This window comes from Typopeltis vanoorti, chromosome 7 (assembly GCF_054136105.1).
Source record: "Typopeltis vanoorti isolate ZY-2024b chromosome 7, IOZ_Tvanoo_1.0, whole genome shotgun sequence".
Classification (NCBI taxonomy): domain Eukaryota; kingdom Metazoa; phylum Arthropoda; class Arachnida; order Uropygi; family Thelyphonidae; genus Typopeltis; species Typopeltis vanoorti.
The window spans coordinates 133156606-133171297 of record NC_143555.1 but is presented as its reverse complement, the minus strand read 5'-3'; the positions used below and the strand labels follow the sequence as shown (position 1 = coordinate 133171297).

At 36.5% G+C, this 14692-nt stretch overlaps 1 protein-coding gene across 1 annotated transcript in view; it reads left to right on the top strand.

Moving 5' to 3' along the window:
• The window catches only part of yata (N-terminal kinase-like protein yata), a 386793-nt gene that overhangs the window by 306222 nt on the left and 65879 nt on the right, over positions 1-14692 (top strand). Inside the window, exon 16 of the mRNA XM_090396135.1 lies at positions 9552-9667. Within this exon, the coding sequence (XP_090252261.1) occupies positions 9552-9667 (116 nt within the window). The remainder of the gene's footprint in view (positions 1-9551; positions 9668-14692) is intronic.

The following is a 14692-nucleotide window of genomic DNA, read 5'->3' as shown; positions in this document are numbered from 1 at the left end:
ATTTCTTCTATTTCTTCATCGCTATGTTGTGATGTTGGCATGTAGACCATTATAATATTGAGGTTTACTGGTTCATTTTGAATGCTTATCGCCATGATTCTGTCACTATAGTTAATTATTGTAGTGATTAACTTTCCAACTTTTTTATGAAGCATTATTGCAATACTGACTCACCCTTCTTTTGTCCTGAATATATTATCCGAAATTCTCCACTCCAGAAATCACCCTGCCCCTCCCATCTCGTCTCACTAATGCCCAGAATGTCTATTTCAAGTCTTTCCATTTCTTTTTTCACATTTTCTATTTTACCTGGTTCTAGCAGTGTTCTTGCATTCCATGTTCCAATATTCAGCTTATTTCTTGTCTTCATTTTTGAATAAGTACCAGGATTTCATTGGCTGTCGACCTGAGAAGCCTGGTTACTTCTCCTGCCAGGCATGACTCCTTCAGTGAAGGCTCCATCGCCAATCTTGATTTCATTTTTAACTTCCATTGCTGCTTTTACTTGGGAATGTAATGTGGTGGTTTCCCCTTGCCTTCCACATCGCAGTATTGTAACATGTATGCTACAGGAAGTTAATACAAGTAGAGCTGCTGCCCACTACTATAATTATTAGTGGTTAGTTGAAAGAGGAGAAAACACCCTTAGCCCTCGAGTACTCTAATAGCTTCAGGGAGAATGGAGGACCTCCTCCTGAGGTTAGTAAGCAAGAAAAGAGACAGACAGAAAGTTTTAAGTAAAGAATCCTCATTAGGAAGAATGTTAGTATGAGGGTAGAAGCAGGAAGTGGAAGAGTTAGAGAAAAATATGAACCAAAAGCTTTGAAATAGATCATACTTAGCTCTGGGACCCTGGGTTAGCCATGCCCGTGCCTGCAAGTCACAAGCCCCATGAGGACAAAAATCCATTCTGTACTTCTAAAATAAAGTTCTCGGAATATTTCGTTAGTTTGCTATTTAAAATTATGATATATATTTTATAACAGGAATTTAGTATACTGATACCTCTATAGATTTTAGGATCATCTCTATTACCTTTTTAAAGATAGGAATCACAATTGCTTTTTTCCATTCTATTGAGGGGGGGGGATACCAGTTGAATAAATTTTATTTAAAAATCTTGTTCCTGCATATTTATATAGTTCTAAAGCTAACTTATCTTCTCCAGGTGATTTTCCATGTCTTGTTTCTTTCAGGCTGATTTCTATTCTTCTTTAGTTATTTCCTTTTCATTTTTGTTAATTGTTTGCCAGTTGTCTTTTATAAAATATTTGTCTGTCCACAATTCTGTGTAGTAATTTAGAAATTCTTCTAATTTCAATTCAGTGTTTAATTTTATGTTTTCTTTGGTATCTGCATCTAAGTGTTTCAAAATCTTATATACATTGGGCCTTATTTTATATAAATCATGTTCTAAATTAGAAACAAATTTATTCCATGATTCTCTGTCTTTTTCTGACTTCTCTTTTAGCTATGGCTCTTATTCTTTTATATTCTATTCATCATCTAATCTTTTACTGCGTAACCATTTGTGATAGGCTTCTTTTTTCTTTTTGATTATTTCTTTGATTGCATCATCCCAGATCTTCAGTTTTTTCCTTTTATTGAATTTTTTGGTCTTTCCTAAGCTTTCATTTGCTGCTGCATTTAGTATCATTTTTATATTAAGCCATTATATTTCTATTTCTTCATTTTGTTTTATTTTATCTAGATATTGGTTAATTCTTTGCTCATATAGCCATTGTACATTTGTGTCATTCAATAGTATAGTTTTATAAACAAATGTTTCAGATTTTCTTTCTGTTCTTGTTACTTGTAGCCATTTAGGTGGTAATCTTAATTTTATTTTAACAAGTGGTCACTGCTTATTTCATATCCTCTGTGAATTCTAACATCTAGTGAAAATTTTGATGTCTTTTCATTTAATATAAAATAATCTAATATTGATTTCTATCCTCTTGCTGCCCAAGTATATTTATGTATGTCTTTATGTTTATAGAAGGAATTCATTATTTTTAGGTTATTATAAACTACAAAGTCAATCAATTTTTTATCATTCCTGTTTAGAGGATGTTCTCCATGTATTCCTATATTATTATTAATTTTCGTGTTTCCAATTCTTGCATTTAAGTCTCCTGCTAAAATTATGTAATCATTTTTATTTATTTAATTATATATGTTTTGTAGCTGATTATAAAAATCAATATTATCCAGTTCTCTTCCTTCTTCTGGGGCATATAAACCAATTATTGTTAAATAGCCTCTATCTATTTTTATTTTAGCTTCTATTATTCTTTGCATTTCTTTACATCTAGATAATCAAAGAGGTTCAGAATTGCATTCATTTGCTGTTTTCCACTTCTGATAGCTATCTGACCTGTTTGATGACCTATATCTAAAGTTTAATTTTTTGCAGTCCATATACCTGAAAAGTTAGGTCATCCTCCTCATCCTACTCTAAATGTTTACAGCTGAGAAATGGAAATAGTAATCAGACCATAGAAAAGAGGAGTAAAAGTCACAGAAATCATCAGATTTGGCACCATTATAATGATGAAAGATATGAGACTAAGAATAGCCAAGTGAAGAGTATCCCATGGGAAAGAAAACTTTGACAAGATCATGGGCTGAATTATCAAGAGAAGAACTGATATCTGCCTGTGCATTTATAACTGAAATGAATACATACATGCATACTAACAAGGTCCACCACTGGTAGGTGAGGATTTAGGTTCAAGTCAGATCCTCTTCATTTCTTCAGATTCTTCAGGCCAGTAGAATAACCATTGATCAAATAGACTAGATAACACAAAACTCCAGATTATATAGAGGTTTGAGTTATCTAGCTTCTTGAACCCTTAAACAACTTCTAAGTTATTATTATCCAGTTTATAAATTATTGATATGATATTTTAATCCTTTTCTTAGTGTTACACAGTGATTAGCATTCACTTTACACAAATTATTATTATTATTATTATCTAAGACCTCCAGGGAGTCAAGGACTCATCGAGTTCATTCAGATATCGATTCATTCAAGCACACTTTTTCAAAGATTCTCGTGCATTGCTGACATTTTTTCCATTCAGTAACTGATACCATGGGACCAAAGATAGTATTCTTCTAAGCTGATCATAATTTCCAGCTTTGTAATTTAGCATGTAGCCTGATTTAATCGGAGCTTCAATACAAGTAGATACTTCCCAAGAAAGAACAGCATGATCACTGTCACCAATTGGTGGTAAAATAGCCATATTCTTGACAGAGATCCCTTCTGATGCTCTGAACAAATCCAACACTCTTTGACCTCGAGTTCCTTCTTTCACATGCTGCTTGAGAAAGTTATCTTGCAACAATTCAATAAATTCCTATTCTTTCTGATCATGAGATTTCTCTTCTACCCAGTCAATGTTTGGAAAATTAAAGTCACTCATAATGATCATTCACTTGGTACCCACAAAGCTAAATTGGCGATGCATTTCTTCGTCCCCTACAACTGAGCTGCCAGGTCTGTAGCAACACCCCACCATACATTTCATTCTGTTAACCTCCACTTCACAACAAATAGACTCAAACTCATTGCTACATGGAATATTATTACCATCATTGTTTTCTTGTATTTCTACCCTAACTAGACTTAAGTCATCTGATAGCATTAGTAGCACTCCTCCTCTCCTATCTCTTTTGTCATTCCTAAAAATAGTATATCTGTGACACTCGATCCCACTTACCATACCTGATTCTGATAGCCAGGTTTCACTAATGCCAACAATCTTAGGCCACATTGTATTCAATAAAGCAACAAACTCAACCCCTTTGTTTCTAATGCTCCTAGCATTTGTGTATAGACATAATAAATTACGACCTAGCCTATTCTTATAATTAGATATGCAATGTATTTGGGCTTGTTCTAGAATTTTCTCTTTTCTGTCCCCAGACATACTTAAAAGGTCCGAACCCAAAGCATATTTTTCCACTCCTTTGCCACATACATAACCATGTTCAAAGGCATTCATATCTTTATCACGTTTGTATACCATAGTTAAACTTTCACACACATTTTCCCCATTCCTCCTTTGTTTAGTAGCACTCCTCCTCTCCTATCTCTTTTGTCATTCCTAAAAATAGTATATCTGTGACACTCGATCCCACTTACCATACCTGATTCTGATAGCCAGGTTTCACTAATGCCAACAATCTTAGGCCACATTGTATTCAATAAAGCAACAAACTCAACCCCTTTGTTTCTAATGCTCCTAGCATTTGTGTATAGACATAATAAATTACGACCTAGCCTATTCTTATAATTAGATATGCAATGTATTTGGGCTTGTTCTAGAATTTTCTCTTTTCTGTCCCCAGACATACTTAAAAGGTCCGAACCCAAAGCATATTTTTCCACTCCTTTGCCACATACATAACCATGTTCAAAGGCATTCATATCTTTATCACGTTTGTATACCATAGTTAAACTTTCACACACATTTTCCCCATTCCTCCTTTGATGATCTAGTTTTCCTGACTCTCTGCATTAAGTCTCATACCAAGAAGTAATTTCTCCAGGCTTCTGATGCCAAATGAATTCAAGTGCAGGCTATCATTCTTATACAAATCCTTTCTGCCATCAAACACACCCCCACACATCTAAAAACTCGCATCCATATCTTCTATAGCCTGTGCGTGAAATCATTTGCTATCATTGCCCTCCTTAACTCAGTACTATCATATCTAGGTGGTAATCCTACAATTTTTACTCTTTCACATTTTCTTCTTCTTCAAACAGACCTTTCATATCTTCTCTCATACTATGTTTGTCACCACTTAAATTATTTGTATCTACCAGCATTACCATTTCTTTTACATTTCATTCTTGATTTTCAATTACGTTTGTCTTATTTTTAATTTTCGCTCCCGGGAAACTAGAAGTGGTGACTCCCTCGGTTATGGACTCTACAACCGTGTTATAAATAACTATTTTAATTTCCCGATTTACCTTCATAATAAGGCCATCATCTGGAGTATACACATATATATACAGAGAAAAGCTAAATTACATTTCACATAGTATGCTGAAGAGACAATGATTTGATCAATGGTTATTCTACTGGCCTGACCTCTAGTGAAAATAAAATAAAATTACAAAAATAAATGAAATAAAATAAATTAGCTACATCAAAGTTGTATTCTATTTAAGACAACATCAGAGAAACATTCTTTCATACAGATAGTTTTGTTACAGTGAAAATGATGTCCTAATTTAACATGACAATTGTTATATTAGATTTAGGATCCTGGATTACCTATGGTTCTATTTAAAATTAATTCTTAGGGAGAAAAGTTAAGTGGGTAGAATATGTGCCTTCCCTAAGCTTGGGATTTTTAGACCATCATTATTGTTAAGATTAGGGTGATTGATAAGAATCTCACAGGCCTCCTTAAATTTACGTTCATACCATGTTTTGGTATGATGTAAACAACAGGTGCTCTTCCAGTCAATTCTATGTAAAGTGTTCAGGGCATTATCAGAAAGACCAACTTGGCCATAGTTATTATATTTAATGTGTCGTTTATGTTCCTTTTTTCTGATAGGAATTGTGCATCCTGTTTCCCCTATATAGGGCAAATTACAGGTGCAATGAATATGGTATACTCCAGGGCAGGCCAGTCGAGGGAGTGGATCCTTGGATGAGTAAAGTAAGTTCTTTAATTTTGTAGGAGATTTAAAGGTGGTTGTAAGGTTGTATTTTTTTTTGTAGTATTTTGTTTATTTTTTCTGATATCCCTTTAATGTATGGAATGGTTACAGTTGTATTGTAGTCTTGTTTATTTTTGTTTTTAAGTGAGGTCTTGTACAGAATTTTGTTGATAGTATTTTGGCTGTAATAATTTTTTAGGAAGATATTGTTGATAACTTTTAATTTATCTTTAAGTGCTTGTTCATTGGAGCAAATCTTCAGGGTCCTGTTTTTAAGTGTATTAATGATCCCTAGTTTTTGTGTTGGGTGGTGGTAAGAGATTTTGTTTATATATTGGCCAGTATGTGTTGGCTTCCGGTAAACAGTAAAGGAAAGACTGCTAGAAGGAAGACATGTGATAAGTGTATCTAGAAACGGAAGTGTGTTCTGCTTTTCAATCTCGATTGTGAATTGTTGTATGCGTTTGTGTTGTTTGTTTAGGTGGCTAAGGAAAGTGTCTAGTGTCTGGCAGCCATGGGGGCCAGATAGCAAAAACATCATCAATGTATCTAAGCCAGACTTTGGGTTTTAAAGGAGAGGAATCTAGAGCATATTTGCTCAAAAAGAAGGCACAGCCATAGCCTCACCATTATCCCCCCCCCATTGCTAACTTTTACATGGAACAGTGGGAGAAACATGCTCTAGATTCCTCTCCTTCAAGACCTCACTTAAAAACAAAAATAAACAAGACTACAATAAAACTGTAACCATTCCATATATTAAAGGGATATCAGACAAAATAAACAGAATGCCACCTTTAAACCTCCTACAAAATTAAAGAACTTACTCAACTCATCCAAGGATCCACTCCCTCCACTGGCATGCTCTGGAGTATACCATATTCATTGCACCTGTAATTTGCCCTATATAGGGAAAACAGGATGCACAATTCCTATCAAAAAAAAAGGAACATAAATGACACATTAAATATAATAACCATGGTCAAGTTGATCTTTCTGATCATGCCCTGAACACTTTACATAGAATTGACTGGAAGAGCACCTATTGTTTACATCACACCAAAACATGGTATGAACGTAAATTTAAGGAGGCCTGTGAGATTCTTATCAATCACCCTAATCTTAATAATAATGATGGTCTAAAAATTCCAAGCATATGGAAGGCACATATTCTACCCACTTAACCTTTCTTCCTAAGAATTAATTTTAAATAGAATCATAGGTAATCCAGGATACTAAATCTAATATAACAATTGTCATGTTAAATTAGGACATTGTTAGATCTTGAATGAGGAAATTTCATTAAAATTATTTCATTCAAGATTTAACAAGAATAAAATAACAACTAAGAGATACTTGTACTATAGTAAGGAAACAAATTGTAAAAAGGGAGCATAAATGAACTTTAATGTGAAATACAAAGGAGAAATGAATTTTGTTTGTGTAAATAGAAATTCCGTTTTGTAAGTTGCAGCAATCAAAATGTATTCTATGTGAAATGTATATCCACTGTAAACAAAAGTCCAAGGGTTGCATGCTAGCCACCCAGTTTAGCGTAATGTTTGAGGTGAATTGAGCTCGCATTCCCCAAAAAGAGCGCTCCTTGAGGAGAAGAGTTATGACGAACCAGCTTAAGGGCACAAGGAAAAGTGCTGTGTGAAGATCTCTGCAACAGAGATAGAATAAAGGAGGATTCGCACGAGCTTCAAGCTCTCTTGAGTTTTGTTCCTGTTCTCGCTTGGACTTGAAGTTGCTGACCAATACAAGAAAGTGCTGCGATATTGGATGGCAAGCTTTTTCCCATGAATGCTTGATGAGTACCAGACGGGCAGTACGTGAGATGTCAGCATCCACTGTTTTGGACCGTTGATAGAAGTCCTACCGGAATGAGGCAGCGGAAGGTTATTTCCCAAAGGTGGGAACGCTGACCGTAGTGACCCGCAAAAGATTGAGACAAACGCTAGCATCGCTGAGTGCAGAGAAAGGCCTTATTGGATGAACAACGTGACCTCCACATGGATGCAACCTGATGGAAGTGCAGAGTCTTATCCAAGAAAAGAAGATGGACCAGGTGGAGAGGGTAATCAGACACAGTGATGGTAACATACAGAACTTTCTTACTTATTTTCCAATAGTATTAGAAGGAAGGGCAAATCAGTTTCTAGTGGAAAGGAATTTATGGACAGATACTTAGGGAACTTTGAATGACTAATATGCTTAGCAATTTGTTGGTGTTTTCATTGGACTGGTTGTCTGAAAACTTATGCTCATGTGTGTGACCAAATTAATGTGAGGAGATAGAATTGCAGATAGAATCTGATTTGAAATTTTATATTGTGAATGTTATGTGTATCATCGATTAACTTAGAGGCTAGAGTTGTTGATTATTTATTAGAATGTTCATTTGTATTCCAGTTTGATTTAGTGTTTATTTGATTAAATTCTTGTGTGTATTTGAATCTAATTGTAAGTACTCTAAGATCCTAATAAACATGTTTTGTTATGTAAACCTGAGTGTTGTCTGAGAATGAAACCAACTTACCACTCATAAAATCTGAACCTATGCGAAAGGGAATAAGAAAGGGGAATTTAGAACATTAGAGTCATGACTGCAACCTGAGAATTCTACAGATGCTGTAGAACTTTAATAAGATAGAATAGGCATTAAGATTCTGGGAAGGTCTCTCTGAACAAGGATCCTTCTGTCTTAGGACTCTGACTGGTGCAGCTTTAAAAAATAAATTTGCCTGTGTCTGAAAAGGAGACGGCCCCAGAAAGAAGGTCTAGAGAATTCACTCTTAGTTGGCGGCTAATTTTCACTTTCATAGGGAAATTACAAAAGGGTGATTCGGAGTTTAAGGTTAGAAAATTCTGGAAGGGATAGATCACAGTATAGGGAAGGAAATTACATTAAGGAAAGCATTAAACATTTTAGAGAAAACAACGGCGTAACAACATGTTTCAACTTGTCTCAGGCACTCCTCACTTTGTGTGTGGATTGTGCTATTAAGGCCAGTGCTTGCTGGCCTTGACTCAGCTACCCTCGGTTGTCGACTCCTCCAAGCATGAGCAGAGTACAGAGGTATCTATTCTAGGAAATTTGCGGTCGCAAGCAAGGTCAATGTGATGCCCTTCGGCCCGCACGCCTGTAGTGGGTGCTGTTACATTTTTGCGTTGCGATACAGCCTGCTTCGCCGACAGTGTATGCTTAGCTTTTTATTGAATATGAAAAAGATGATATTCAAGTCTAACCAAGGTGTTCCATTAGAACTTCAGGATTTGTGAAGTGTTCCATTAGGAAAAGTGAGACATGCTGAATTAGGACATCATTTTCACTGCAACAAAACTATCTGTATGAAAGAATGTTTCTCTGATGTTGTCTTAAATAGAATATAGCTTTGATGCAGTTCATTTATTTTATTTCATTTATTTATTGTAATTTTATTTTATTTTCACTAGAGGTTAGGCCAGTAGAATAACCGTTGATCAAATCATTGTCTCTTCAGCATACTATGTGAAATGTAAATTTAGCTTGTCTCTGTGTATGTGTATATATATATGTATATATATATATATATGTGTGTGTGTGTGTGTGTGTGTGTGTATACTCCAGATGATGACCTTAATATGAAGGTCGAAATGTCGGGAAAATAAAATAGTTATTTATAACATGGTTGTAGAGTCCATAATTTGTGTAAAATGGAAAAAAAAAAAAATGCTTAGTTTATCTGCATTGATTGTAATGTTTCTTAATTCTAAATGTTTTAATATTTCTAAATCATTAAACTTGTTAAATTTAATATTGCTTTTTTAAATTATTTTTATTATTATTATTATTTTGTCATTTTGATTTCAGGAAAATCTCCAGGTTCAGAAAAACTAATTGATTATGAAAAATCTTCACCAAAACAGCTTGAAGATGAGTCAGATAGTGAAAATCATTGGAATGAAGATGATTGGGGCAATATTGAGGTTTGTGTGTATGCTTTGGTATTATGCTTTTATTAGAAATTTAAGAAAAACACTAATATTATTAAAAAATAATTATACTTATGTCTGTATGCATAAATTGTATGTCTAGAAAAAGAGTGTTAAACTCTCCTTTCTAAGGAAATTACAAGTCACTTTATTTAAGGAACAGCCACATTAGTGTAATGATTTATCATTGTCATTTTGGTAAACTTCATCATTGTACTGAAATTTTGTTACTAGACATATGTAGAAATGTTTCTGCATTTCAACATGATCCCCCCCCCCAGGAATAGTGCTGTCAGGTCATTGAAACATAAGTAATCAGTCTTGTATTCATAGAAGATTATTGGATCTCAAGGTGATTACATTGTACTAAATTATTTCTGCATGAAACTGGCTCTTTTGTGGAAACCTATTATGTCAGCTAGAGCAGGGATAGGCATGAAGTTGGTAACATGAATAAAGAGAATGACTGAGTGGGCAGACATGATACAGTAGTATATGATGGAGTAAAATTAATGCAGATGACCACCAAGCATGTGTCACAGGCTCTCCCCTTTGGTCACTGCTGTTTGGTTTGTGCATTGATGATATTGGGACTGACTTGACCTCCAATTTTTCCTGGCACAACCATATTTCAACTATAATTTTTGCAGCCGCCAAAAAAATTTGGTGTACTTTTTTGCACCAGACACTACTTCACAACTGCTAACTATATGCAAAGTCCAAATCTGTCCAGCCATGGAATATTGGTCCCATATTTGGGGTGGTGCACCAAAATCCTCTCTATGATTATTTGATTATTTCCAGAAGAGATCCAGTTAATTAATGATCCCTCTCACAGACCTACTTCAATCCAACAGATACTTTCATGGACAGTGCTCTGCTGAATTGGCCACCATTATTCCTCCACTCTCCTCCAAAATTATTAAAACAAAAAGAGCCACTGTTAACCAACACCCTTTTACAGTCCATCTTAAAACTCACCAAACCAACTTCACTGCCTCCTCTTTTATTCCATCTACTTCTGTCCTTTGGAACAGTCCCCCTCAACTCTGCCTTCCCCAAAGATTACAACCCTCAGCTGTTCAAGCAAAATGTGAACAGACTCCTTTCTTTTATGCCTCTTCTCCCCCCCCCCTCCCCACACACACTTCATTAAAGTGCTATTGGTCTTGCAGCCTTTCGTGTGTGGACCAAATATATATATATATAAATAAATATAAAAGAATGAATTAAGGAGAGGTATCAAATGATTTGCTGATAATGCCAAATCTGCAGAAGCAGTAGTTAATAAAGATGTAGGAGTCAGGTCCTGTAGGATTGACACTGTGGGCTGCACCCACAAAGTCAGTCTATTAACTTTAATGCAATAAAGTGTAAGGCTATATACTTTGGTCTGATGAGACTGCAAGCAGTATATTATATTGATAGGATAGGATTGCACTGCACAGATTGATGAATTATTAAAACACTTAAGGAATAGAACAACTTAGTTAAGGATATAAATTAAATTAAACTTTAATAAATATTTTCCGATATTTCGGCAACATCACATTGCCATCTTCTAAAGGAACTTACAAAAAAGTTACGTGCACGTAGGCACTACAACACAGAAACTGGGAATGAAGAGATGAAGCTATTGTTCTCCTAACAGTCCTGATGGTACCCTCTAGCGGGCTATGTAGGTGTTCTTGGCCGTTGGGCTGAAGGTCTGCTGATGTAGGCCTCCCAAATTTGGGGCAGTCGCATACAACCAAATTTGTTGAGGTTTGGAGAATTTCTTAGGGCTGAGGCTGATTCCATAAAGAGTCTTTCAAATCTGTATTTGCTACGGTGTATCACTGTAGCTTTCTTCCACCGTATTCTGTGGCGTGTATCCAGAGCATGGTCCGCAAGCCCAGAATGACTGTATTTGTGACAACGGATGTAGTCCTTGTGTTCCGAAATTCTGATATTCGTTGTCCTGCCTGTTTGGCCAAAGTAAGACAGTTTACAACTGCAAGGGACCTGGTAAACACCAGGTAGGTCTAGGGAAAGTGGTTGGTCTTTGGTGGAGCGGATAAGGGATGCCAATTTTCTGTAAGGTTTGTAACAGGAGGTCAGGTCATGTTTTTTTAAGATTTTGGTAATCTTTTCCGAGGTGCCTCGGATGTAGGGAATGGTGATGGATTTAGAGTAATCCTTGTTGTGGGGGTGGGAGGGGATCTGTGGTTTGTAGGTTCTAATATTTTTTGGGGGGGTAGCCATTGGCTGAGAAAGTGTTGAGGATGTGATTTAGTTCAGTGTTTAGGACCAAGTCGTTTGAACAGATTAGTTTAGCCCTGTTGTATAGTGTTTTCACTACTCCATATTGTTGTGAGAGGGGGGGGGGATTGTTGGTGAATGTATCTGCCTATATGGGTGGGTTTTCTGTAAACTGAGAAAGACGGTAGAGTTCTTTTTTAATTTTTTGAACTTTTTCATCTGTTGGCCTCGTATTTTTTTAAATTCTTTTTCGGCAGCGGTACATGAAACGTCATGTAAAATCGACCAAAGTTCGTGGTTCAAAGAGGGGAAAAAAAAAAAAAAAAGGAGTTCTTTTTTAATTTTCGAAAATTAAAAAAGAACTCTACCGTCTTTCCAAAACCTGCTACTAAAACGGTAATCAACCTTTCTTCAGTCACCCTGAAGCCTGAAGCACTCAACGCGCTGTCACGTGGACACAACTTCACCATTTCTTCCAATAAAATACCTAGTGAGGATATTATGATCCAGATCGAGCGCGGAATCCGCCACCTTCCACATCAAGTCGCCAACAGTGTAAGACTGGATGTAGCCTGTGTCCTATCCAAAGCAAGACCACCAAAAACCAACATATCAAACAAGGAATATAAAGCTCTACAGGAAATGAAGAATAATAAAGAATTAGTTATCACCAAAGCGGATAAGGGAAATGCAACTGTAGTATACTTAACCAAAAGGACTACACAGGTAAGCTGAATGCTCTTCTATTAGATCGGGCCACTTACTTCCCTATCAATTACAATCCCACCAACTCTCAAATTAGAAAACTTCACAGGCTCCTTAAGAGAGTCACTTCTTGGCCTGTAGAAGTTACCAACAGATTAAAGCCGTTTAACTCTATACCCCCCCCCCCCCCCCGTATTTACGGACTCCTAAAAATACACAAAGAAAATGTGCCATTATGTCCCATAGTGGATGGCATTGATTTCCCCCACATACAAATTAGCTAAACATTTGGCCAAAGAGCTCACACACTATACTGGCAACACACCATCACACATAAAAAACTCTGCCCATTTCAAAGCCAGCATAGAAAACCTTACACTCCAACATACTGACATAATGGTCAGCTTTGATGTCTCCTCTTTATTTACAAATGTCCCACTCAAGGAAATTTAGAGCTAATCCAAGCTAAATTTTCTCCCGATATCTCAGCCTTATTTCAGTTCACAATGAAGTCAGGCTATTTTGTTTGGCAGGGAAAATTCTACAAACAAATAGAGGGGACAGCCATGGATTCACCACTCTCCCCACCCTTGGCCAATTTCTTTATGGAGACCTTTGAAGAAAAAGCCTTAGCCTCTGCCCCACAAAAACCAACCATATGGCTTCGCTACATTGATGATGTGTTCGCTATTTGGCCACATGGATCTGAAACACTTCTCTCCTTCTTAACACACTTAAACAACCAACACCCCAGAATCAAATTCACTCTGGAAAAAGAAGAAAACAACAGCCTCCTTTTCCTAGACACACTAGTCACCCTCCAGTCTAATGGATCCTTGGTTTTCTCAGTTTACAGAAAACTCACCCATACAGGCAGATACATTCACCAACGATTCTCCCCCCCCCCACACACACACAACAATATGGAGTAGTGAAAACACTATACAACGGGGGTAAACTAATCTGTTCAAACGACTTGGCCCTAAACACTGAACTAAATCACATCCTGAACACTTTCTCGGCCAATGGCTACCCCCCCCAAAAAAATATTAGAACCTACAAACCACAGATCCCCTCCCACCCCCCACAACAAGGATTACTCTAAATCCATCACCATCCCTACATCCGAGGCACCTCGGAAAAGATTACCAAAATCTTAAAAAAACATGACCTGACCTCCTGTTACAAACCTTACAGAAAATTGGCATCCCTTATCCGCTCCACTAAAGACCAACCACTTCCCCTAGACCTACCTGGTGTTTACGAGGTCCCTTGCAGTTGTAAACCGTCTTACTTTGGCCAAACAGGCAGGACAACGAATATCAGAATTTCGGAACACAAGGACTACATCCGTTGTCTCAAATACAGTCATTCTGGGCTTGCGGACCATGCTCTGGATACACGCCACAGAATACGGTGGAAGAAAGCTACAGTGATACACCGTAACAAATACAAATTTGAAAGACTCTTTATGGAATCAGCCTCAGCCCTAAGAAATTCTCCAAACCTCAACAAATTTGGTTGTATGCGACTGCCCCAAATTTGGGAGGCCTACATCAGCAGACCTTCAGCCCAACGGCCAAGAACACCTACTTAGCCCGCTAGAGGGCACCATCAGGACTGTTAGGAGAACAATAGCTTCATCTCTTCATTCCCGGTTTCTATGTTGTAGTGCCTACGTGCACGTAACTGTTTTGTAAGTTCCTTTAGAAGATGGCAACGTGACTTTGCCGAAATATCGGAAAATATTTATTAAAGTTTAATTTAATTTATATCCTTAACTATGTTGTTCTATTCCTTAAGTGCTTTAATAATGCATAACCAATGTATAAGCCTGTCTACGAGAAACAGATTGATGAAGGAGGATTTGGAGTAATGACCGATACCATTGAAGTTCAGAAGACATATTGCAAAAGTAGACAAAATAGTGCTTGGAGGATTCCTCAGATATTATGAAATATACTGATAAGCATGGATAAGATGGTTGTTATCGCTTTTTTTTTCTTTTTTTTTAAATGATTATTGTGGCTTTGATATGACAACATCTGAACTATCAACATTTGGTCATATAGA